The sequence below is a fragment of the Artemia sp. Qi Xiang Cuo genome, chromosome 16, assembly GCF_049724085.1.
Source record: "Artemia sp. Qi Xiang Cuo chromosome 16, ASM4972408v1, whole genome shotgun sequence".
Lineage (NCBI taxonomy): Eukaryota > Metazoa > Arthropoda > Branchiopoda > Anostraca > Artemiidae > Artemia > Artemia sp. Qi Xiang Cuo.
The window spans coordinates 58,804,797-58,831,980 of NC_142809.1; the positions used below are offsets into that span (position 1 = coordinate 58,804,797).

A 27,184-nucleotide genomic window follows, 5' to 3' on the forward strand; every position below is an offset into this window, starting at 1 on the left:
TTTACGTAAAAGCAGTTTTTCATCATCCTGAAGATTTTCATTACCAAGGAATTGACTCAGATTATTCTTAAAGTGTTACAAAGGTGAGAGAGCGAGTTCTATTTGAGACAATTTATAGTGTTTTGCCCTCTAAAGAAAAATGTTTACAATTCTTGCAATAATTCGCAGAAAAAGCGTGAAAAGGCAACCACCCGCCTTAAGAAGTCGTTTCCTTTTAAAATTCTTTGATTTCTTTTTAAAAGCCAATGTAAGTCCAAAGGAACAATGTTGCTTTGCCTGTTGCTTAAATAATTCTGGCAATTGAAAATTGCCCTCGGTCAAATTAAAAAAAAGTTCAGATATTAGATTAATAAAATCATTGTCAATACAACGTTTGAGTATTGCTTTCCTAATCGGAGATTTTGAAGTGCTTAGAACTGAAAACAAATGTCTATTTTCATGTAGTTTCTTCAGTATCATGATAGCGACTAATAGGTCTTTTTAGTGTTCACAGGGAGGTATACTGTAATTTCATTGTCGAAAATATCTGTGACTACACGAAGTTCCTCGGGTGTATTTTGATTAAGATCCAATAGGATATAACCTTGGGGTTTATTAGTTGCCTGATTGTATGCTGAGAGCACAAATTTAGGGGCAACTGGATAGATTTGTTTATTGAGGGTTATTAGCGAGCTAGAATCACGAAGAACTCTCTAGATGATATAGTAGGTGCAGTTCAAAGCAAGTGTTCGCATACATTTGCTCTGATGAAAGAGATTGTGTAGAACCAGAGTAACGGAAATCTGTTCATGATGAGAGGGAACAGTGAAAAATTGCAGCATTTCCTGGGACCATTGTTCAATTGATTTAGCCGAATCGTCTATAATCAACCACGATTCTTCTTCAATAATGCTGAAAATATCAAGTACCTGTATGATTTGTATCTTCACAGATTCCATGGTGGCAGCACTTACTTTTATTATATCATATATTTCTTCCCGAACACTTTAAGAGTAGTAGATTTTTTCGGCTTTTCCACAAACATTTTATCGCAATTTTTAATTATTTTAGTTAAGAGTGTTGTTTTGCCCGACATTAAGGGCCCCCTCAGAAACGATCTGAATTGTGTTTTAAATTGATACATGTTCCATTCAACAGTTCACCTGGACAACTAACTGTAGACCATAGCTGTCTAATGACTAAATAATTTCCCTACTACTCCTTTCCAAAATAATAATAAGAAGAAGAAGACGCATAAAGAATCATATTTTCTTTTATTATATGCATAAGAAAAGTAACAATTCATTGAAAAAAGCACATTAAACATGAAAAAATGAACTTTTTAAATTTATTTATAATAAAAAATACAACATTTATATAGGCACACAGAGAAAAAACACTTAAATAAATTCACTTTTTTTTGTTTATTTATAGAGAAAAAATACAACATTAGATTAAAGCACTTGAAAAAATATCACCTTTTTTTGAAACATTCACAAAAAAAATCTGCTCTAAGTAAAAAAAAAAGATAACTTTGATAGTGGCGGTGCTTCCCCCGCTGGCGGCCGGCCCCCCCCCCCGGGCCACGAGCCCCCCCCCCCAAAGGCCGCAAGGCCCCCCCAAAGGTTTTAGGAAATAATTTACAGGACTTTATTCAAACCGAGACTTTCCCTATGAATAACACATTCGACCCGGTCTGAAGTTAAATAGTGACCAAGGGAAAGGGTGGTCACACCGTCTTGACAAACATAGATCTTGTCGGAGCTGGTAATCATGGCAGTTTCTCTACATTTAAAGTAAGGTTTCTGTTGTTGAGAGAACGAATTGCCACCAATTTGACTCGTGGAATTGTATTTTGAACAATACAATTCCTATAAATGTCCATGTCGAAATTCTTATCCACATAGCGCGTGGGTACTCCTTTGCAACGTTTCTTGATTTCCTCGTCGCGTGTCTATATAAAGTACACCTTCTCACTTACAAACATACCACGGGAAATCATGTCGCTTCCCGTTTCTGATTAAAAAAATATAAGCTGATTTGGTGCCCGACGTTTCACTAGCTCTGGGTAAAGACCACCCCAATTGGTGTAGTCCATCCGTGATCTGATAATTTCACCGTGCGCCAAATCATCAATTAGATTTGAGGTTTTTACTTTTAACAGTAGAGAATCCGTGTCCCCGTAGCAGACCTCCACTTGCCCCTTTTCTGGCCACTGTACCCTAGCCATATTGTAGTAGAATTCCAACATGAGCTTTTTAGAGATCTCCAAGATCGCACTGCCTGCAGCAATATTTTTATTCAAGACAATGTGTTTTTTTTCCTATTCAATAGTACCATGTCCGGGCCAATGATTGTGAAGGAAGTGTAATTTGGATCGGCAATAATTCGAGCACTTTGTTCGGGATCGGTCACGACGTCACAACGATTCCTATTGCGAACACTCTCACACATTTTGCCGAAAGCCGAATTCAAAATGAGTTTATAAATTTCTTTTTCGGCTGTCGTCTGCGCTGCAGAACGTTTGTTGACAAAAGTATCAACAAACGTTTTCAGATTGGGTTTTTGACTAAACTGGAGTGCTTTGTGAACCTTTGTGACGTTTAAACCTTTGTTTCACATCCATTTTAAATTTACATGATGTACAGCAATATTTTTTTTCGGTAAATGATCAACAGTAAGTTTTATTTTGAAGCTGACTAGTGCAATCCGGCGATCTTAACTAAACGCCTATTGCGAGGGCTCAAAGAGTCCTTTGTCACATGTCTATTGATGTACGGGAAAACAAAATCCTTTACTGAACCGTGAAGCTCGACTGGTATCTCCCAATCAATTTCAAAAAACCATCCAACCGGTCCATTCTCCTCAACACTGTCGCCAATGTTGGAGAAATGGGGAGCTTGAGGGTCATTGAGCCATTTATTGTCACCGCAAGGTACCGCATAATGGGACATGGCCGAGGGGTAGAGAATTCATATCAAGGAAAACTGCATCCGATTTTGTCCCCGTCTTCTCTCTTGTTGGATCAGTTTCTAAGATACGATCCCCGTGAAAAACAAAACCACCCCTCATTGATCTTTCAATGAACAAGGGCTGATCAATTTCTGTGATAAGCTCGATTTGTTCCCCACTTATTCTTACGATGAGTTCCGTCACTAGATGAGGAGATGAAAAAAAATAGACTAAATCAAGATTAAATTCCTCATAGATTTTGTCCGTATTTTTACACATAATGTCTAACAGAGTTAACACGTCACTCGACAAATACAGCTTGCAGTAGTCAAACCCATTTTTACACCCTCCCCCTGCCCAAAACTTTTTTTAGCAAAACTGTATTCATCGGGGGTGCAACTACGATTATGAAGACTATCGTAAAACGATTCAATCGGAGGAATAGTTTCCTCGGTGAATCTCGACATGGAACAATAATAATCATAAGGATATATGCCCTTTACCGTCAACAAATCATATAAATCATTTGGAAATTGTTGCTTGAGAAGGGGGAAAGCATTGCAACCGTCATCGTTTTTCTGTACCTGAATTAAGTTACTCAATTATTTGGGAAAAAAACTATATGAATGTAAAGAACAAATTCTATTAGTGCACTCAACGTCGGCATCAAGAAATTTCCAAATAAATTCTAAAACAAGCAACTTTTCCGATGACTTAGGTGTGATTTTGAAGATAAAGCTGTCTGTGACCCACGTGTCACCCACTCTTCCATTTCTTTAATGATTTGCTAATGCTGGTAGCACATAATTCAGATCGTAGTTACCGCTATTTTTAAAAACAGGAAGAAAAAGTTGCTGTTTAATTTTTAAATTACATGAATTGTGAGCCCACTCCCGAAAGTTACTTTTTCCCGTTGAATTGGGATCAATAAGGTGGTTGTGATCCTGGACGGTATCTTTTGGGGCAAGAACACCTCTACAAACCTAGCAAATCGTCCCCTTTTCTAATGCCAGTTGCTCTTTATCTGACAATGTCATTGGGTCCTTGGTGTTACACAATCGTTAAATTGCGCCGTTTGCTGTTTTTATTAAGGATACCAATAACTTTTCCATGCTGCCCTCCTCATCCATAGCCAAAAAAACTCTTCCAGCTGCATTTTATTGTTGGAATCGCGACGGGCGTGTGCGTAGGAACACGCAACTAGTTTGTGTTCTTTGAATATATTTGGCCTTGATGGGTCTGATACCTTAACCAGTCTTGATTCACAATCTAAAGACACTTTATCAACTTGTAGCAGGGAATTTTGGAAATTTTTGAATTGTAAAGTGTCTTTGCCTTCTGCCGGCATTTCAATTCTTTGATTGCCATGAATTTTATAATGGTTCATATGATCCGAAAATAGTGTTTCAATTTTAAATGAGGAAAGGCACATGGGGCAATAGAGACGTTTCCCACGGGTCTTGCTTTGGGATGGGAGTCGACTTACTGCTCTAACGGGGAAAAAATGACCATAGGAAATTACACCTTTTGGGGGCTTATAAATAACACATACCCAATTTTTAACATTATCTACTGACGGTGTCCTCACTAAATACAAAACCTTTTTTATTTGGTTTTTCCCCCATCTACAAATTCAGTGTCATACTGGAGAACAACCACCCCCCACACCACATTTTAATTTGCGTTATAGAATATTCTTATTTATTTCAATGACACCCGATAGTTACCCACTAAAAAATCAAAATTTAATTAAGGGAAAATTTTTTCGCCATTATGTGCAAGTCCGTCGAGATTTTTCATTGACGATTCTTTGTTTAATGTTTTATGGGCTGCTGCTAAAAATGCATATTTAAAGCATTGCAACCCCGTTTCAAAATTGAAACCTTGAACCCCTTTGGTAGCCGACAAATCTGGGTGGCATTTTATTCGTCGAGCAGCCCCTGCCCCCCTTAAAATAAAGTTTTTTTTTAAATCTACTAAGATTCAGATCAATGTGTTCAATGTATAAGATGGTGGACCCACTTCCCCTCTCATTAAACGTGTCCAAGGTTGAGATCAGTTTATTTACCCAGTTGAAAAAGTTGTCTTCAAATTCGTTTAGACCAGGGTAAAGTCTGGCTGCCAGTTCAAAAATGAAAATAAAAAATATCTGCGGCTGTCCCCTTTTGTAAATACACTTTTTGATTCAAAGATACTTTCACTACCCAGTGACCCCCCCCCCCCAATTCTGAATCTTAATATAAATTTCCGCTCGAATTCTGTCGATGTAGCTATGGAGCACAATCACAGGGTCAGTTAAAATATAGCTCCCGTCAACCACGTATTCCTTGGGATGGTTAAAATCTACCCTTTATATTTGTATGTGACTTAGAGCAGATTTTAGCAAATGAAATTCTCATAATTCCGAGGAAATAGCACTATTTTTATGCCCTGCACCTATTTGTACAGGATCCAATTCACTAATAGTAAAGTTGTCGTTAAAAATGTCCCCGGAAGAATTAGGTCCAACAATTTGCATTGTTGTATCATTAAGCGAAATGGTGGGGGGTGACATAGAATTGTCAATACCCCCGGTCTGTGCAACTGCAGTGGTTGGAGATGGCATGAGGTCCCCTAGTACATATTCCAAGGTGTTTGGGGATAATTGATCAAGCCAGCCTGTATTGTCCTGTGATGTAATTTCTTTATGAAGACCCGGTTCGGTTGTACTAGTAACATCGCCTAAATGTTCAAGCATAAATCTATTTACCCAGTCCGAATCCTTTATCCTATCAATATCACAAGTTAAATCGTCTAGGCTAGCTATGTCCCCAAAACATTGTTAAAAAAAACCCCTTGCCATTCCATATTATCTACAACTAATGTAGGTTCGTCTCTGAACTCCATTGGCCGTGATAGAATTTGTCCTGTAAATGCCGATGTTTCATCATTCAATGGCCGTGCTATTTCAATAATCTGTATAAAAAAGGTTCTATTTTTAATATAAAATAACCATTATCTTTATAAATTTAATAAATTACGTAAATTTTTCAGTCACTGTCACACCTCCTGAACAACTAAAAGAAGAAAAAAAAAGTTACATTGGCACACTCCTTTCATAATGACAATTGTACATATTAAAAAATATATATTGTTTTAGTCAGGAAAATGAAGTCTTATTCTTAGAGGATAAGTTAGAACAAGAGAATGATATATAAAACTAATGGTTTTATACAAAAAAAAAATTCAGAATAAAAATACAAAATAGGGATCCAACTCTAGTGCTTGTCCCTCTTGATTGTAATTCTCAATAAAACCCGACCATCGTTCAACCGATGCAGTATGTTCTATGAAGCATTGCTCTTCAGCCTCGGTTATTAGGCATGAATCCCATATATTTGTTGCTGGTGTTGTTGTAACTTTCTCGACAATCCGAATTTTCCTATGTTGCTTGGCAACGGATTTGATTGAAGTACTGGACGCAGTTAACCTGGACTAAATAAATCATTCTAAGCGAAGAACTTTTTTTTCTCCTTCCATATCAACAATTAAAGTGCAATTAAAATGCTGGATGATCCTTTTTAGAGCCCCGGGAGGACCTTTGGGGACCTGGAGCTTCCTTTGGGGTAGGAGGATCGGAGCCCTTTCAAGTTGGTGTAGAGGACTTCACAACACTGTTCAAATAGAACTTGTGTATTATAACGACCCTAGAGTTTCACTTTTCGAAAACATATTCTAAAATCATCTTTTAAAATGTCTCTAACTGTTTCGCCGAAATAATTGCCTAAAATGTCTAAAACGGTTTCGCCCAAATAATGTTTTGAAATCACTGCGTTGTCACATTTGAAATTATTAAGAATCTTTTTCTCGCGTTAATATCTCTTCATCTAAGATAAAAACATCCGGTTATTTGAAACCCACTTTGTAACGAGCGATTAACATTCATTTTATACCTGTCAGATTAAAATTCAAATTTTTCGATGGGTTATTTTGATAAAGGATTAAATACGCACAAAAGCTAACTGCAAAACATATCTTAGTTTAAGAAAGTTTGTTCAATCGTCAACTGTGAAATAGTGATTTGTTTATATATAGAGTTTGTTTAATGAAATAATTGGATTTTTGAATTAGAAAACATCTTGATTAAAAGAGAAATTAGAGGTAAGGTTTTTAAATCTATAGAAAAGTATGATAAGCTATTTGCTACTTCTGCGTTATAACTACTCTCTTATATACTACTAATTTGGTTAATGGTAATGAAAGAAAATGAAATAGGATTATTATAGAATCGTTTAGAAAAAAAATTAAGTTTTACTCATCGAAAGTTACGCGCTTGAGAAAATTTACCTTATTTTTGAAAATACGGGAAAAAAATATATATATATTTACAAATTCTGACTGGACTTGTACATCTGAAGTCCCTGGCAAAGCATAAAGAGGAGTGTCCTCCCGATCTTGACCAGATGAGGCTGATGTATTATGAGAATCTATCCATTCCCTCTTGAATTTCCTTCCAGGTTGCATAGAGGTTTGTGCAGAGCTGACACTGGCTTGAGAGGCTCCTGGCTGGTCCATAGAACTTGTATTGGAGCTAGCATATCTGATGACTGATGGTCTTACAGCTTGCATCGACGTGATATCATCCCATCTTGGTATCTTCTCGGAGGGAGGGTAATTGCATGAATCCACCTCAACATCCTTAAAAAAGAAGAAAAATTTAGTAATGAAATAATAAGCCCTCTTTTACAGACAAATTGCCCTCTAAAGTTTATTCTGGTGTTTGTAGCACTCTATACCTCTTAGCACTTTAGAAATATTTAAAAAGAAAAGCTTTTAAAGTAAGATTTTGTAAAATTTTGAGTTTGGAGGGAAGGGGAGGCTAAGTCCCCCTGAAATTTGAATTTACTAGTAAAACGATTTTTTTTTATATGTAAAGCTTTTAAAACTTATATACTAAAATTGCGAATATCACGGTACTAAACCTCCAAAATTTGAAAAAAAAATGACACACAATATTAATGGAGGGCATTGGACCTTCAATTCCATAGTATCAAACATAAAAAGTTGACAATTATAGATTTTTTTTTATATGCAAAGATTTTAAAACTTATATACCTAAATTACGAAATACTTAAAATCACAGAAAAAGGAAGAAAAAGACTCCTGGACATAGCCTAGACTAAAAATTATTGAGTATATAAAGGATTCGTCCTCTAGCCTATATCTCACCCTATACGCTTAAGTTTTTTTTAGCATTTTCAAAAGAGACAGAATATTAACGGAGGGCATTAGGCCTTCAATTCCATAGTATCAAACGGGAAAAGTTGACAATTATATATTTTTTTATATATGCAAAGTTTTTAAAACTCAAATACCTAAATTACGAATATCACGGTACTAAACCCCCAAAATTTGAAATAAAAAATGACAAAATTTAATTAGCTAGCTCAATTCTTACTTATTCAGGATATTAACGGAGGGCATTGGGCCTTCAATTCCATAGTATCAAACACAAAAAGTTGACAATTATAGATTTTTTTTATATGCAAAGCTTTTAAAACTTATATACCTAAATTACGAAATACTTAAAATCACAGAAAAAGGAAGAAAAAGACTCCTGGACATAGCCTAAACTAAAATTTATTGAGTATATAAAGGGTTCGTCCTCTAGCCTATATCTCACCCTATACGCTTAAGTTTTTTTTAGCATTTTCAAAAGAGACAGAATATTAACGGAGGGCATTAGGCCTTCAATTCCATAGTATCAAACAGGAAAAGTTGACAGTTATATATTTTTTTTTATATGCAAAGTTTTTTTAAAACTTATATACCTAAATTACGAATATCACGGTACTAAACCCCCAAAATTTGAAATAAAAAATGACACAATTTAATTAGCTAGCTCAATTCTTACTTATTCAGAATATTAACGGAGGGCATTGGGCCTTCAATTCCATAGTATCAAACACAAAAAGTTGACAATTATACATATTTTTTATATGCAAAGCCATTAAAACTTATATACCTAAATTACGAAATACTTAAAATCACAGTAAAAGGAAGAGAAAGTCTCTTCGATATAGCCCAAGCTAAACTTTATTGAGTATATATATGCGTTATCCTATATGATATATCTCACCCTATACTCTTAAGTTTTTTTTTTAGCATGGTTAAAGATGAGGTCTAGCCTACACCTCTTTTTTGAATATTAGATAAAATAGACATAAATAAAATTTTTAATATTCAAAGAAAGTAATATTTTTAAAAGGGCTTTAACGCATGGTGAAAAAAAAGCATAAGTAAGATAATTCTTACCTAAATTAATGGACAGACAAAAAAAAATAGATTTCTTTTTATTATAATAATGAGAAAATTTTGCTCATCAGAAGTCGCTTAGAATATTCCATATCTATGTAAATGATTGCAAAAATATTTGATACTGGTAGAATGAATGAACTATTCAAACTGTAGAAAATTCTAATCTGAAACTTGAATATATACGAAAAAAAAATAATTGAATATTTTGGCAGCTAAACAAGACGCTCCGGTTTTCTGACAGGGATTTACCCTAAAAGACATGTATATCATGAAGTAGAAATCTAGTCTACGTAAATTATGTCAGAAAAACTTGTCCTTCATAACATATTATGCAAGGTCCTAACTAGCACAAGATAGAACATAGTATAATGCCATGTGAGGGAGCTCTAAATCTCTTTGAAAAGGTGTAGAGCTTCTATAGAATAACGTAGAAATTGCTATACCTTCGTCAGAATCCAGACGATGCATACTACTAACAGGTCAACAAAAAACAGAATACCTGTTTCTGTTTCTGATTTCTTTTTTGGTAAAAACAGAAAACAGCTGTTTTTGAAAAAAAAACAGCTGTTTAAACAGCTGTTTTTGATCAAAAACTACACTTGCCATGGGTAGTGCTTTTCTGTGGCGGTAACGCTTTTGAGAAAACTTAGTACCGTACTCTTGGAGCATTTTTTCCACAAAAAAGAGCAGTTTCTCTAATATAGGGGCGAAAAATTGTTTGCGCACATAAATATCGCTTTTATTTTTTCTTTATGGTTATTTTTCTTCCATTTTCCCATTCCAAAAATAGACTTTTATGTTTATAATACATACTAGTTATTCGAGACATTTGGAAAAAAAAAATTTTTTCAGCATGAAATTACGCAGTCAGCTCAAAGTCATTAGTATTTAAGCAGAGCATATAGTTGATTTGGGAGGGGAAAATTTTCCCCTCCAGACCATGCTTCCTCCCCCCCCCCCACTCTATCCTGATGTGTGGAAGTCATCTTCAAAAAAAGTAAGAAAGAAGGAAAATGACAATTCTAACTGTGAATTAAAAAATTTTTTGTTACCTTGCAGCTTAAATCAGCCTTTTAAGATTAATTATTTCCAAGCCAATTTGTATGAAAATTTTTCAAATAATACCCCTCAAATAAACCCATATGCCTTCCCAAGGCCAGAACAAAATTTACGCTTTACTGAAAAAATATAAATGTTTTTACTTTTATAACTTTAATAAATCAAATAATATTAACATTTTGATTACTAAATATCAGTATGTGTATATTAAACTGAGAATGCACATTCACTTGCATTTTTTCAGTAAAATGCAAATTTTGTTCTTGCCTTGGGAAGGCATAGGGGTTTTGCGCCCAACTTATGTTAATTTCTGTTCGTTGTGAGTTTGACTCGGTTATTTATTGTAATTTCTGTTCGGTTTGGGTTTCATTTATTTATCAATGCTGATTTGTGGTAGCTTCACGCTTGGTAGATTATTTGATTTTATTTTTGCTCATTTTTGATTTAATGGAGTTCTTTACTTTTTTTTGAAAAACGTATTTTGTGGAAAAAAGTGTTTTAATTAATTTCTGTTCGTTTTACGAGATTCATTTAATTCGTTTAATTTAATTCGTAATTCGTTTAATTTCTGCTCGTATATTGAAGTAGTAAGCTAGTATGCACTCCAGCCAGTGATTGCATAATGTGCCTTACCACGGGCCAGGCATCTATATATTTGAACCCTACGCCTGAGGCATGGATATGTGTGTAGGTTTTCAATGCATTGGACGGTTACCAGGGTCATTTGCAAAGAGGTACCGTTTCTATAGATGGTATAGTAATTTGAAATATCATATGGAATTTGCTTGAAGGTATATACTTTGCGTACGCGCCCATAGCAAACAGGTTTTTCTGGTAGTCCTATTCTAGAGGTCATTACGCCTTTTGGCAAGAGGAACGAGTATAACCGGTATCGGAAGTATTATTTTTGGGCGTATTGGTATCGCAGGTATCTATACAGATTTTTAGTAGCTCGTATAAAAGATATTACTCATATCTACGTTCTTCCTATAAATTCAACCATCAGCAACTTCAAAACGGCACTAAAAACGGCACTTTTGGTGCAATGTCTCAAGTGGAAAAGCTGGGGCTAGTGGGCTACCAGCACTTTTAGATTGACGTTTAATGGCTCATTCGAAAGCTAATGCTCGTATCTACGTGATGTTTATCATTTCTACCATCACTTAAAACAATACTTTTGATGTCACTTCTTAAGTAGATTAAATAAAAAAAAGCACATAACCTCATCTAAATTAACCTTAAAAAAATGAAACTATCTTTTTTTTTTATCATGAACTGTATAGCGTATACGTAATAATTCTCTTCGTTTTAAGTTTTTTAATTTTGCTCCTTACTTTCAGTTTTTCGAACTAAGAACGAAAATCCTTTTGTGGGAATAACTTATGTTTTTGCAAGGAAGGTCATTTTTTGTAATGAGACCCAGTCATTTTTGTAATGAGACTCAGAAAGCGTTTTGATTTGTATTTTTTCAGTAAAGTGCAAATTTTTAAGTGACCATTAAGATTGGGCCATGGGGGGAGTCTTGTTTTCTGCCATTTTAGCACCGAACTACGACTTTACCCCGAAGAGGACGAATTTGCAATCAATTTCAAATTCTGAGAAGCTAATTGACTTAAAATTATTAATAACTATATTTTAGGCTTCCCAATTGAACAAAGTCGTAATGTCACTCTTTTGTATCATTAAGGTACGAAAAACGAGACTGTGGGTGCGTGTCGTTTAATTTAGGGCTCGAAGCGGAGTTGTGACAGTTTCGCGAGTTGTAGAGTATGTGAATATCGGTTTTATATTTTTTTTTTTCATTGAGTTCTTTACTTTTATTTGAAAAAATTATTTTTTTGAAAAAGTGTTTTTTTTTTTTTTTTTTTCGGACTAAGAACGAAAATCCTTTTGTGGGAATAAGGAGATGGGGCTAGATTTACTGGCATTATTTAGAAAACGATAATACAATAAATTAAAAAAACTGTCACAAATCCGCATCTATAAATAAATGAAACCCAAAATGAACATACATTTTTTTTTTGAAGGAGGAGGGAGGGATTTTTCCGTGGAGATGGGGCTAGATTTACTGGCATTATTTAGAAAACGATAATACAATAAATTAAAAAAACTGTCACAAATCCGCATCGATAAATAAATGAAACCCAAAATGAACATACATTTTTTTTTTTTTTTTTTTTTAAAGGGGGAGGGAGGGATTTTTCCGTGGAGATGGGGCTAGATTTACTGGCATTATTTAGAAAACGATAATACAATAAATTTAAAAAAGTTTTTTCAACTGAAAGTAAGGAGCAAAATTAAAAAACTTAAAACGAAGAGAATTATTACGTATACGCTAAACAGTTCATGATAAAAAAAAGATAGTTTAATTTTTTTTAATGTTAATTTAGATGAGTTTATGTGCGCGCACATAACCTCATCTAAATTAACCTTAAACAAAAATGAAACTATCTTTTTTTATCATGAACTGTTTAGCGTATACGTAATAATTCTCTTCGTTTTAAGTTTTTTAATTTTGCTCCTTACTTTCAGTTGAAAAAACTTTTTTTAATTTATTGTATTATTGTTTTCTAAATAATGCCAGTAAATCTACTGGCATTATTTAGAAAACGATAATACAATAAATTAAAAAAGTTTTTTCAACTGAAAGTAAGGAGCAAAATTAAAAAACTTAAAACGAAGAGAATTATTACTTATACGCTAAACAGTTCATGATAAAAAAAAGATAGTTTCATTTTTTTAAGGTTAATTTAGCTGCGGTTAGGTGGCCGCCCATAACCTCATCTAAATTAACCTTAAAAAAATGAAACTATATTTTTTTTTATAATGAACTGTTTAGCGTATACGTAATAATTCTCTTCGTTTTAAGTTTTTTAATTTTGCTCCTTACTTTCAGTTGAAAAAACTTTTTTAATTTATTGTATTATCGTTTTCTAAATAATGCCAGTAAATATAGCCCCAACTCCCGGTAAAAATCCCTCCCTCCCCTTCAAAAAAAAAAAAAAAAAAATATGTTTTTTATTTTTGGGTTTAATTTATTTATCGATGCGGTTTTTTGTAAGTTTTTTCAATTTATTGTATTTTCGTTTTCTAAATAATTACAGTAAATATAGCCCCATCTCCATGGAAAAATACCACCCTCCTCCTTCAAAAAAAAAAATGTATGTTCATTTTGGGTTTCATTTATTTATCGATGCGGATTTGTGACAGTTTTTTTAATTTATTGTATTATCGTTTTCTAAATAATGCCAGTAAATCTAGCCCCATCTCCTTATTCCCACAAAAGGATTTTCGTTCTTAGTTAGAAAAAAAAAACAAAAAAAAACACTTTTTCCACAAAATAAGTTTTTCAAAGAAAAGTAAAGAACTCCATTAAACAAAAAATTAGCAAAAATAACATCAAATAATCTACCAATCGTGAAACTGTCACAAATCCGCATCGATAAATAAATGAAACCCCCTCCCCCACATTATAGTCGATATGCAATTACAGATAACCAAACGAGACATTACTTCTTTTTGCAATTGGGAAGCCTAAAATATAGTTATTAATAATTTTAAGTCAATTAGCTTCTCAGAATTTGAAATTGATGGCAAATTCGTCCTCTTCGGTGTAAAGTCGTAGGTCGGTGCTAAAATGGCAGAAAACAAGACTCCCCCCATGGCCCAATCTTAATGGTCACTTAAAAATTTGCACTTTACTGAAAAAATACAAATCAAAACGCTTTCTGAGTCTCATTACAAAAATGACTGGGTCTCATTACAAAAAATGACCTTCCTTGCAAAAACATAAGTTATTCCCACAAAAGGATTTTCGTTCTTAGTTCGAAAAACTGAAAGTAAGGAGCAAAATTAAAAAACTTAAAACGAAGAGAATTATTACGTATACGCTATACAGTTCATGATAAAAAAAAAAAGATAGTTTCATTTTTTTAAGGTTAATTTAGATGAGGTTATGTGCTTTTTTTTTTATTAATCTACTTAAGAAGTGACATCAAAAGTATTGTTTTAAGTGATGGTAGAAATGATAAACATCACGTAGATACGAGCATTAGCTTTCGAATGAGCCATTAAACGTCAATCTAAAAGTGCTGGTAGCCCACTAGCCCCAGCTTTTCCACGTGAGACATTGCACCAAAAGTGCCGTTTTTAGTGCCGTTTGGAACTTTATGATAGTTGAATTTATAAGAAGCACGTAGATATGAGTAATATCTCTTATACGAGCTACTAAAAATCTGTATAGATACCTGCGATACCAATACGCCCAAAAATAATACTTCCGATACCGGTTATACTCGTTCCTCTTGCCAAAAGGCGTAATGACCTCTAGAATAGGACTACCAGAAAAACCTGTTTGCTACGGGCGCGTACTCAAAGTATATACCTTCAAGCAAATTCCATATGATATTTCAAATTACTATACCATCTATAGAAACGGTACCTCTTTGCAAATGACCCTGGTAACCGTCCAATGCATTGAAAACCCACACACAGATCCATGCCTCAGGCGTAGGGTTCAAATATATAGATGCCTGGCCCGTGGTAAGGCATATTATGCAATCACTGGCTGGAGTGCATACTAGCTTACTACTTATTGACATAGTCTTTTCAGGGAAAAAGAAAATAATACTTTAAATCTTTTCGTTTTTTAGGACTTTATAGTTTTGCCTGCTATTTGTATGCTGGAGAAAAATTTTCACCAATTTTTAACAGCCCACGCACTTTTAAAAATCTGGACAAAAATAGTACTATTTGATTTAATAACTCATCTAGTTGACCTGAAATAGAAAACTTGATACCATTCGCAAAAAAAATCTGTTTACTTTCTTTCATAGCTTGGATACACTTACGCTATTTTGATTTGGTTAAATTTTAAGAGCAGAAGCAGTCCTGAAAGTTTCAACATAATACCCTCAGTCGTTCTTGGGATATTGCTGAGATGCCTAATTGGGAATTGGCATTATCACAGTGCATTTTGATTTTATCTAAAGGCAACATTTAGTTTTTAAACATAATGGGCAAATGGGAGGGTGGGCGGGGAGAGTGGGAGTGGAAGGAGGATTAGTTGCCCTCCAATCACTTTCGACTATTAAAAAGGGCATCAGCCCTTTATATTTTCAATCGAATGAGCCCTTTCGAAGTTCCAATGACAACTCCTTTGATACAAAGTGCCCCGGTCTAAATAAAAACAACAACAAAAAATAATACATTATACCCACTTCAATCTTTACTATAAAAGTAACAAGCCTTCCAATCACTTTCGACTATTAAAAAAGGCACTAGGCCTTCGATTTCCAATCGAATGAGCCTTTTTGGAAACGACAAAGCTTACTATAAACACCTTATATGCCCGCAGGGCATAAATTACAACTCTTACCCTAAGGTCTGTTAGGGTGGTTGTCATCCTCTAACACCGAATTTCCAGAACTTCCAACTACGTTAAACAAAATGGCTATCTCAAATTTTGAATGGATGTGTTTGGGGAAATTTGGGGCGAGAGAGAGAGAGGTGGTAGTTGCTCTCCAATCAATTTCAACTATTAAAAATGGCACTAGCCCTTTCAATTTCCAATCAAATGTGCCCTTTTTGAAGTTTCTACGACAACGCTGTCAATAAAAACCTTATATGCCCCCAGAGAATAACTTGCAACCCTCACCCTGAGGGCTGGGGGGTTTGTCGTTCTCAAAGACCTAGTTTCAAGGACTATCTACTACGTTGAACAAAATGGGTATCTGAAAATGTTGATTGAATGTATTTGGAGGAATGGTGGTCGTGAGAGGGGGGTTAGTTACCCTCCAATCACTTTCGACTATTACAAAGGGCACTAGCCCTCTCAATTTCCAATTAAATGAGCCCCATTTGAAGTTTTAAAACTCTATCTATAAAAACCTTATATGCCCTCAGGGCAGAACTTATAACCTTTGCCCTTGGGGCTCTAGGGGGTTTGTCATCCTTAAGTACACAATTTCCAGAACTTTCAACTCCGTTGAACAAAATGGCTATCTCTAAACTTTGATTGAATATCTTTGGGGAAATGGTGGGCGTAAGAGGGGGTTTAATTACTCTCTACTCACTTTCGACTATTAAAAAGGGCAATTTCAATTTCCAATCAAATGAGCCCTTTTTGAAGTTTCTACGACACCGCGTTATATAAAAACCTTATATGCCCCCTGGGCATAATTTACAAACTTTGCCCAATGGGCTGTGGGGAGGGGGAGGGGGGTTGTCATCCTCAAATATAATTTCCAGAGCTTAAAACTTCGTTGAATAAAATGGCTATCTCAAATTTTTGATTAGATGTGTTTGGGGAAAAGGTGGGCGTGAGAGGCGGGGTAGTTGCCCTCTAATCACGTTCAACTACTAAGAAGGGCACTAGTCCTTTGAATTTGCAATCGAATGAGCCTTTTTTGTAATTTCTACGACAACGCCTTCTATAAAAAACCTTATATGCCCCCAGGGCATAACTAACAACCCTTACCCTAAGGGCTGTGGGGACTGTCCTCCTCAAAAACATAATTTCTACCTGAAAACCAACTACGCTGAACAAAATGGCTATCTCAAAATTTTGTTTGGATGTGTTTCGGGAAATGGTGGGCGTGGAAGGGGTGTCAGTTTCCTTCCAATCACTTTCGACTATTAAAAAGGGTACAAGTCACTCTAATTTCCATTTGAATGATCCCTTTTTGAAGTTTCTACGACAACTTCTTCGATACAAAGTGCCCTGCTCTAAAAGGAATAATTAATAAATAATATAATGTCCCAACATTGTTCTTACATGTCCTCAGGGCATAAATTAAAACTCTTGCACTAAGGACTGTGGGGCACTGTACTCCTCTTTAATTAGTCCCCGTTTCTTGTCTCGTTCTCGAGTGTCCCCGTTCTTTACTTAGGCAGCATGATTGCGCTGCCTATGATTTATACAACAACTTTCTATATAAACCTTATATGCCCCAGGGCATAACTTACAACCCTTGCACTGAGGCCTCTGAGGGGGTTATCATCCTAAAAGACCTAATTTCCAGAACGTTCAACTACGTTGAACAAAATGGATATCTCAAAATTTTGATTGGATGTGTTTTGGAAAATGGTGGGCGTTAGGGGGGCATTAGTCACTATCCAATCACTTTCAACTATCAAAAAAGGCACTAGCCCTTTCAATTCCCAATTGAATGAGCCCTTTTCGAGTTTCTACGACAACGCTTCCAATAAAAACTTTATATGCCCCCAGGGCATAACTTACACCCCTCGCACTGAGGGTTCTGAGGGGTCTATCATAAATGGCCTAATCTTCTGAACCTTCGCCTCCGTTAAGCAAAATAGCTATCTAAAAATTTTTGCTGGATGTGTTCTGGAACTTTGCGGGCTTGAGAGGGGTGTCAGTCGCTCTCAAATCCCTTTCAAATATCAAATATGGCACTAGCCCATTCAATTCCCAATTGAATGAGCCCTTTTGAAGTTTCTACGACAACGCTTTCAGTAAAAACATTATATGCCCCCAGGGCATAACTTACAACCCTTGCCATGAAGGCTGTGGGGGGAAGGGTTGTCATCCTTAAAGACCTAATTTCCAAAACTTTGAGGTGCGTTGAATAAAATGGCTATCTAAAAATTTTGATTGGATGCGTTTGGGGAAATGGTGGGCGTGAGAGGGGTTTAGTTGCCCTCAAATCACTTTCGACTATTAAAAAGGGCACTAGCCCTTTGAATTTCAAATCAAAAGAAGTCTTTGTCAAGTTTCTACGAAAAAGATTTCAATAAAAAACCTTATATGCCCCCGGGGCATAACTTATAACCCTTGCCCTGAGGGTTATGGGAGAGTGTCCTCCTCAAAAACATATTTTCTATCTAGAAATCAACTACGCTGAACAAAATGGCTATCTCAAAATTTTGATTGGATATGTTTGGGGGAATGATAGGCGTGGGGGTGGGGCTAGTTGCCCTCCAATCACTTTTGATTATTAAATAGGGCACTCAGAATTTTGAGATAGCCATTTTGTTCAGCGTAGTTGATTTCTAGATAGAAAATATGTTTTTGAGGAGGACATTCTCCCATAACCCTTTATTTCCAATAGAATGAGCCTGTTTTGAAGTTTCTACGACAACGCCTTCTATAAAAAACCTTATATGCCCCCAGGGCATGACTTAACACCCTTGCCCTGAGGGTTGTGGGGGAGTGTTCTCCTCAAAAACACATTTTCTATCTGGAAATCAACAACACTGAACAAAATGGCTATCTCAAAATTTTGATTGGATGTCTGGGGGGTCGATGGGCCTGCGGGCGGGGGGGGCTAGTTGCCCTCAAATCACTTTCGACTATTAAAAAGGGCACTAGAACTCTCAATTTCCAATCGAATGAGCCCCTTTTGAAGTCTCTACGACGACCCTTTTCATATGGAGTGCCCTGCTCTAAAGGGAAAAAATAATAAATGATCATTGTGCCAACATCGTTCTTATATGCCCCCAGGGCATAACTTAAAACCCTAGCCCCGAGGGTTGTGATACGAAGTTTTGAAAAAAAAAACAAAAAAAAACATTGTGCCCACATCGTTCTTTACTTAGGCAGCGCTTTCGCGCTGCCTATTTTTAGAAATAAGGAATGGTCATATGTCTACTCTGTTTATTCTATATTTCACTAATTCATTATCCTCTGTGTCACTTGCTTTGCTATTGGGAGCTTTCTTTAGGGCAGCAGCCTGACTTGATATACATTTTTTTTCGAGTTGGTTTGGGTTCGTTATTTACTGCACCAGCCGCCTACTTTATTTTTTTGCACATCAATTATATCCTTCCTTTTAAGGTGGTATATAAATGTCGTGGTAGAGACTTCCTTAGTCTTTGAGACACTTTGCAGAAATTGCACCTGATACTTTCTGTGATTCCTTTTTCAAATGGGATACCCAGAGAGATAGCTTAGAAGTTTTAGTTAGAACATCCAAGTCGTCATCAGAAGATGACATCATGCTTTTCTTAGCACAAAGGTTGATTTTAGGATTTTTTACAAAATTAGAAGCACCTTCCAGTAGCCTACTATTTTAAAAATTGCACCTCCACCCAAATATCTGACCTCTTTCACCTCACTGGCATAACTAGGGATAAAGGAACCAATTGCCTCCTGAGCTGTTTTGTTGGCACAATAAGCCAAAGATAATGTCTGCTTATAAAAGCAAAATGACATATCCCAACTATGGTTTCATAACAACTTAGACCATTTGAAGCACAATATTAGTTTTTACGGGAATTAGCTGGTCTATAATTGGTATTTATGAGACAGATAAATGAAATAATTCACCGCTTAGTGTTAATTTTTTGAATTTCTTTTGCTGTATGGTAAAAAATACTGTGTTCACCAGAAGATTGGTATCCTACTGAATGAGAAAAGTATATCGGCATTCTATAAGAATTTGTCCCTTCCAGAAAATCAGCTAGTTTCAACTCTAGACTTTTCCTTGAAAGGATTTTTATTGATTTTAGAGATGATTTTAGTTAAATGAGAAAAAGTATATTTAGCTATCTTGTTATGTTGATGTAATAAAGATTTGCTAGCAAAAACTTTCTACTGGACAAGACTTCAATACATTTACATTGCTCTTCGACTAAGCATTTAAGAGAATTTTACAAATTAATAATCAGTATTTATCATGTATAGGTCAGAACGGTAATCGTAGCAGGTCTATGTTATTTAGCAGCATAAATTCCATAAAAACAGTTAGATTAAAGTTCTCGCGGCTAAAGGTGCAAATTATTTCCCATGTAATATAGGAGACAGAGGCCCTACCACTAGAACCAGCATACACAGTAATAAGTGATTTGTTTGTATCCTGCTTCTCCTGGACAGTAACTGTGCAACTTTCCTGCTTATTTGATGGAATAATATACTGTAAGCAATACGTAGTTTTAGTGGAATTAAACTGCACCTTTACCGTCTTAACATTCAGAGGCGGATGTTAAGTAAATCTCTGGTGAGGCCTAATGTGACAAGGCTACCAATGAGCAAAATCTTGGGGGGACCCAATGTGACAAAGGTACCAATAATTGATGAAATTGACAAATTTATTCTAAACAAAGGAGTGAAAAAAAAGAAAAAAAGTAAGGAATGAGGGTGCAAGAAAAAATCTTGGAGGGGGGAGCCGGGTCCTCCCTGGATTCACCACTGCTAACACTTACGCAAATACCTACTATTATCTGACTCCTAGTCCATAATCCTGCCTAGCTGAAACAAGCAAGCAGCACTATTAGATGCGCTTGACAGACTGAGTTCCATCATTTTACTTACATTCCAATTCTAGAAGTCGCATGAGGCGTAACCACGCTTCTACACAATTTCAAATTATGGTTTAAAAATCATTTTGTAAGTTCAAAATTTCTTAAATATCCCATTCTCGTATCACTTAAATAAAATCAGAAACAGAAGAAAAACAGGTAGGAAAAAAACAGAAACCGGACGAAATAGCTATTATAAAAACAGAAACAGAACAGAACAGGTAAATAAAAAACAGGTCATCTGTTTCTGTTCTGTTCCTGGTTTTTTGCATAAACACAATAGGTACTTTAAAAACAGAACAGAAAACAGAAACAGTGCCCATGCTTACTCACGATATTCTAAGACTAGTGGATGGATACGATCACCCCTGAGAAAAAAAGAAACAAATAAACACACATCCGTGATCTTTCTTCTGGCAAAAAATACAAAGTTCCACATTTTTGCAGATAAGAGCTTGAAACTTCTACAGTTTTGATGGGTCAATTAAACTTGATGAAACTTATATATTTGAAATCAGCACAAAAATCTGATTCTTTTGATGTATCTATTGGTATTAAAACTCTGTTTTCTTAGAGTTTCGGTTACTATTGAGCCAGGTCGCTCCTTACTTACAGTTCATTATCACGAACTGTTTGAAAACTGGCAAAACAATTGAACTAAGCCTATTCTAAAACACCCTTAAGAATATTTTCCTAAGTTTCAATTCCTTAATTTTATTTATTTATTTGAAAACGACATAGGAAAGACGGAACAACAAAGGAAAAAAATAATAAGGAAAACGGACATTTGCCTTAACAAAACAACGAGAACCACATGTAACTGTAGCCTATACAAAAAAGAAAACAAAACCAACAAACTGACCAAAGCTCAACAATATCAAGGAATGGCGGTGCCAGGGTGCTTTCTGATTATGTTTTAAAGCAGTGGCGTAATTTCGTCTAAATCCTGGGGGGGTCAAAGTGGGAGCCAATTTTCATAAATCAAGTGAAAATGACAGTGAAAAATTAAAAATGAGCCATATAGTACCATAAAGGCAAAAATATACTAAAGAAAACTGACCTGTTTTCTGGATGCTTGAAATATGCAGGTTTACCTTAGTTTTGTCAAGATGTTTTTGCAGAAACTATATTTCGCTTGCGAGGGGGGGGGGGCGCAAACTGGGATCAGGGGGTCTGGAGGGAGCAGTTGCCCCCCTGGCCCATAATAAGTTACGCCCCTGTTTTCAAGAAATGCTGATACTAAGCTTTGTGTTTCGTGTTCATAGTGGCAAGTCAGTAACTACGGAATTTTTTGGAGACAAGTTACACAAGATAAGTGGTGTGCTAAAGTTAAAACTGACAATTAGCCTCCATTTGAACCTACCGTAATATTTCTTTTATTCAGACGTTGAACTCGTTATTGGACCAAGTCTCTTTTCTTTGATCTGATTGGTCGAAAGTTTATTAATGTTGAACTTTTCGACCAAATTCAAAACTAAGTCCAGTGTCTATACGCTACACAGCTTAATGGACTTATTGAATGTTAACTTTGAACGGTTTGACAAAGGACATTTCAAAATTATGATTAATCTATTCCCCTAATCTATTCTAATTAATCTATATCTTTAATTAATCCATATTTTATTAATCTATTAATTGATCTATATCTATATCATTAATCTATATCTAATTTGTGATTTTGGCAAATTTTTAAATTTATATTTGGCTTTCACGAACGCCAGTTTTGGCGTATCCAGTCCAGATTTCATTTAATTAACAATCTGGAATAAATAACGGCGACTCCCTTCTAGACTCTGCTAAATTATGCTTTTTCTATGCGACGTTAACCTACCCCCCCCCCTCCTCCAGAAAACAGCTGTTCATAGGTCTAAAGTAAAAAAGAAGCTCGTTTGTGTGTTATTTATTTCATTTTCAAAATTAACCATTTCACAGATATTTATAAGCATAATGGTTACGAATGGGTAGAAAGAAGCACTTGGACTTCTTCTAAACCCTGTAGATCCACCCCTGAAATTTCTATTCACATAGAGCAACAAATATTTTTGTTAGCCAAATTCCGCTATTTTGCAATTTTAATGTTCCTTTTCCTAAGATACAATCTTATTGCATTTAAACATATGGACCAATTGCATCAAGTTTTGTTTTTAGTACGACATACATTTGCCGAAAAGATAACTTTTTTTTTTTAGCAAGAATGAAAATTCCATATAAACACTGAAAGTAATTATATTGAAGATAACACGTTGCTTAAAAGAACTGTAGGTTAAATAAAGACTTTAAATTAAGGTACAATAAACTGAAAATTAAGAATTTCAAAAATAATACGTATTTTAAACTGACGACACAGTACGTACGCTAATACATAAAGGCGTAAACTTACACAAGGCACTTACACATGGTTTTCTCAGGAAGAGAGGGGGGGGGTAAACTTTAAGAAAAGGGCCAAAGAAGAGAAAATTAAACAGAAAATATGAAAAGCAATAGAAAGTCACATTACCAGAGGGCCACAAAACTGTAGGCCCTCCTCCGCACGAGCGGAGGAGGGCCGCACGAGCGGCCTCCTGACATGATCTCCAGCATCAATGAAAAAGAGCTAAAAACCTATCCAATATCGATATTTTACAGAGGGCAGGCAAAGTCATGGCCTGCCCTTGGAAAACGTAAATATTGTAGGAATAATATCTGTTCCTATAATGAATATTATAAGAATCATCTTTTAAAGATAAACTTTCAGCTTCAGTCATAAACATAAAACCAATTTTTATTAAGAAATTATTACTAATTTTTATAAAAAATAAAAATGTTTTCTTATATTCATGTATTTTCTAAATAAATTTATGGAATGTTTCAGCGCTGTAGTGAATTTTATCCTTATCATATTCCGGTACTTATCTCTTATACCCACCATACTCAAGAAGTGAAGTTAGGTTAATCCTAATGAAATTTACCTACGCATAATGAAAATAAAAAACTTTAGTAACAAAATTATGGAAATTACAACAGAGAATTATGGAAATCAGGCCCCCAGACACATTATATTAAATGGTTTCTAACCTAACCAAAATACCAACTAAAATATCTAATTAAAATATTCCTACAATGTAGTGTATATACACTCTCTCATGTTAAGCTGAAAGAAGCTACCAAAGAAACCGGTTCTTTCAGACCAAGAACTTGTGTGTGGTGGGTATAAGAGATAAGTACCCATATTCCTAACCAAACCTTATTTTCAGAGATCTTGAACTTTTTGGAAGTGACATTAAAAAATGTGTTCTGCCCAGCAAATATATTAGAGGAAAAATTCAGAATTTCAGCTGAAGTATCTAAGGCTCTTGGCAAACGGAAAATAAATAAGGAGGATACACTACTCCAGGAACAATCAAGAACAACCCCGACCCCGTCTAATATTCAAAGGGATGAAGCAATATTACGATGTAAGTTTTATATTTAAGTGCATTCGATAGGTTGATCATATTTTAGCCCAGTGCCCTTGCATGAAATTGGTACCACAGGTCTCCTTCCTTTTTTTTCTAAAGGACAACTGGACTTAAAAACTATGAAAAAAAATAAGAACTTCTATTACTGCTAGAGGGTGGCCCAAATAAGACTAATGATAATAAAATAAGACTATATTTATTGTTTTTATTTTTTATTGATTTTTCTATTTCTTAAAATAATTTATCTATGTAAATTTTGTGCTACTAATTATAAAATATGACATAGTTCAAATGGTTGTGATTTTCTTGCACATAAATATTATCTGCTTCAAAGGCATTTTCAATTACTCTGTCATCGAAATAACGTTTTCCGTCATTAAAATGACGATAATTGGTTGATTTGAGATAATTAAACTGCCAGAATAAAAATATAAAAAAAATCAATTATTTTGACACGCTCATGCATATCAACTGCGAAAAAGAATAAACAAAAATAACTAAAAAAAAAGTTATGAGTACTTTTAACACCTCAGTCTCATTTGATCCCCACCCCCCTCTATTATGATCAACAACTCATTGCAACGCCAACCCAACTCACCAACACAAAGACAACAACAGGTAAAACAGTTGGGAATTAATCCAAGACAGTGATTTTTTTTCAACCTTAAAGGAATATTTCGGCTCTATATCCAAGGGCCGTGCTCAGCAAAGCTCATATTGAAACGAAATACAATAATGGCTATTGGTTTTGTAATATAATTTGTTGAATCATTTTTAAATGAATTTTCGTATAAAGCATTGGGTGAGTACTCCCCCAAATCCTATTTAAAGAAATATTATTAATTAGCATAAGTTTAATTTCTATTGCCTCACAAAAAAACTTCTTAAATACCCAAATCATTGGTAATGATGGAGATGTTTTCAAAGGTATTAAATGGCTGGGTTTTTCAAAAATATGGCTACTTAGAGAAGAATGAAAAGAAATATGAACACTACTAGAATTCAAAGCCTTGGTTATCTGCCGTTGCAGGGTTTTTTTTTTATATATAAATTTTTAATATTAATATAAAATATTAATATTTATATTAATAATATAATAATTTTATTATATAATAATTGCCACATATAATAATGTGGCCATATAATAATTGCCACAGTACCTGATATTTGATAAACTCCTCGTTGACAAGTAACTGGGTTTTTATCTTTACCAAAAACTTAGGAAGTTCATGATTTTTAAGTTACATGATTTAGCAAAGACTACATACATAGGCTACTGTTTGGTGTGCAAATTTTTTTTTCTGAATTCGTAGTAATTTTTGGAATGTATAGAAGGTAGATTACTTTTGAAGGTTCATCAGGAACTTCTCATGATCAAAGCTCCTTGACCTTAATAAAGTTTCTTTGGTACTTATCTGTTATAGCAACCCCACTCAAGAAGTGAAGTTAGGTTAATCCTAATGAAGTATATCGAACATGATGAAAATATGATACTTTAAAAACAAAGTTGGGCTATATATTTGCACATTAGGGGGTGGGGGTAAAGTGTAGCGCGTCTGCATGCAAAATTTGTTAGCTACAATTATTCTGCATATTATGAAGAAAGAATTTATTTTTAACTTCACGCTGTCCAAATACTTTATACCCCCCCCCCCTAATGTGCAAATATATAGCCCAAATTTGTTTTTAAAGTATTATATTTTCATCATGTTCAGCGTGAAGTTAGGATTAACCTAACTTCACTTCTTGAGTGGGTTTTGCTCAAAAAGAGAGCAGGTCAAAAAATTTGCATCCCCTCTTCCGCGCCCTCCCTGAGGTAAAAGAGTGCATTTCAAACGAAAAGTGTATAAGTTGGCAACCCTGTTCCTTAGGATAATTGCACTTCTGACAAAGTTGTCAACTACCGACATGCAAACTGGCCATATTTAAGGAAATTGATAATGTTTTAACGAGACAGAAAATTTCGGACAAAAGTATCTTCATTCTCAAGACCTACTTGAGAATCAGAACTTCTAAAAAACGGTCAAATGATCTAACAATGGCATGCATACACGAATGATTCGTGGTTACTGAGGGTGAAGTTCTCGGTGAAATTTCTAAAAAGTTACGAAAACCCAACATTTCTTTGTAAAAAAAATAAGAATTTTGCAAATTTTTTTACAGTCAACCTAAAATCCCTAGTATCTAAAAACTACCCTTTCCCAATAAGATTTAAATTACATGCAAAATTCAAGTTTGCTCAGTATGGCTTACAGTCCTCATAAAAAATTTGTTGAGCAAAGGCATAGATACACGAACATAAGACCCAAATATGTTATCTGTGTCTACCCTAAGAATATTTAATCCCAAACTCCCTCCCCAGGATACTTTTCTTGCTGCACCCCTTCAGTTCGGGATATGTTTAGGAATTCCTAAACATATTAAGAATCTAGTTTAGGACTCATTATTTTGCAGCTGGTCATAAACACAGAAACGGAGTATTTTTGAATGAAACAGAAGAGGTAGAACACAATTGCCCGGCTCCCAACCAGAGTTCAGAATGTCCTGAAACTCTATCCTTATCAAGTGAAGAAGCGCAAGAATTGAAGAGAACGAGCTTGAACTCGAGTTCTTCAAGTGAATCCAATATCACCAGACGAGAGGATGATGCCACATCGATACGAAGCTCCACCAGCACTATTCATATTCATGGATATGGAGAAATACTTCCAACATATGAAGAAGCTGAGAGTAGGTAAGAACTCAAGATTTTTTTGTATCTTCTATCTTTTCTTATCTTGATAAGATAAGATTTATTCTTCATTAAATACACATACAATGATACATGTTATTATTCCCCCAAAGGCTCATTGACCTGTAAAGAAGGGGGAAGACAAATGAGTTACTTACTCAGAGATGAAAAACAAAACAAAATTTAAAATGATCTATATATAAAATGACTCATAGACATAAGAGCAAAAGGAGAAGAAAAGAAAATATAGATAAAATGAAAACTTTAGAAAAAATAGAATAAATAAACTAAATTAATTAAGTAAATTAAATAGACTCCAAAAAAAAAGAAAAAATAATAATAAAAGAATAAAAACATAGATAAAAATAACTTGTAGGAACCAAATAATTTTTAACAATTTTTTTAAACGAGCCGAATGAGTGGTACCCTCGAGCTGATTCAGGCAACTTATTCCAAACAATATGACACG

At 34.8% G+C, this 27,184-nt stretch overlaps 1 protein-coding gene across 1 annotated transcript in view; it reads left to right on the top strand.

The window, feature by feature from the left end:
• The window catches only part of LOC148943129 (uncharacterized), a 99,634-nt gene extending 72,912 nt beyond the window's left edge, over positions 1 to 26,722 (top strand). The window contains exons 2-3 of the mRNA XM_089102445.1: positions 23,781 to 23,981; positions 26,439 to 26,722. Coding sequence (XP_088958571.1) covers positions 23,781 to 23,981; positions 26,439 to 26,722 — 485 coding nt within the window. The remainder of the gene's footprint in view (positions 1 to 23,780; positions 23,982 to 26,438) is intronic.
• The last annotated feature ends 462 nt before the right edge of the window (positions 26,723 to 27,184 follow it).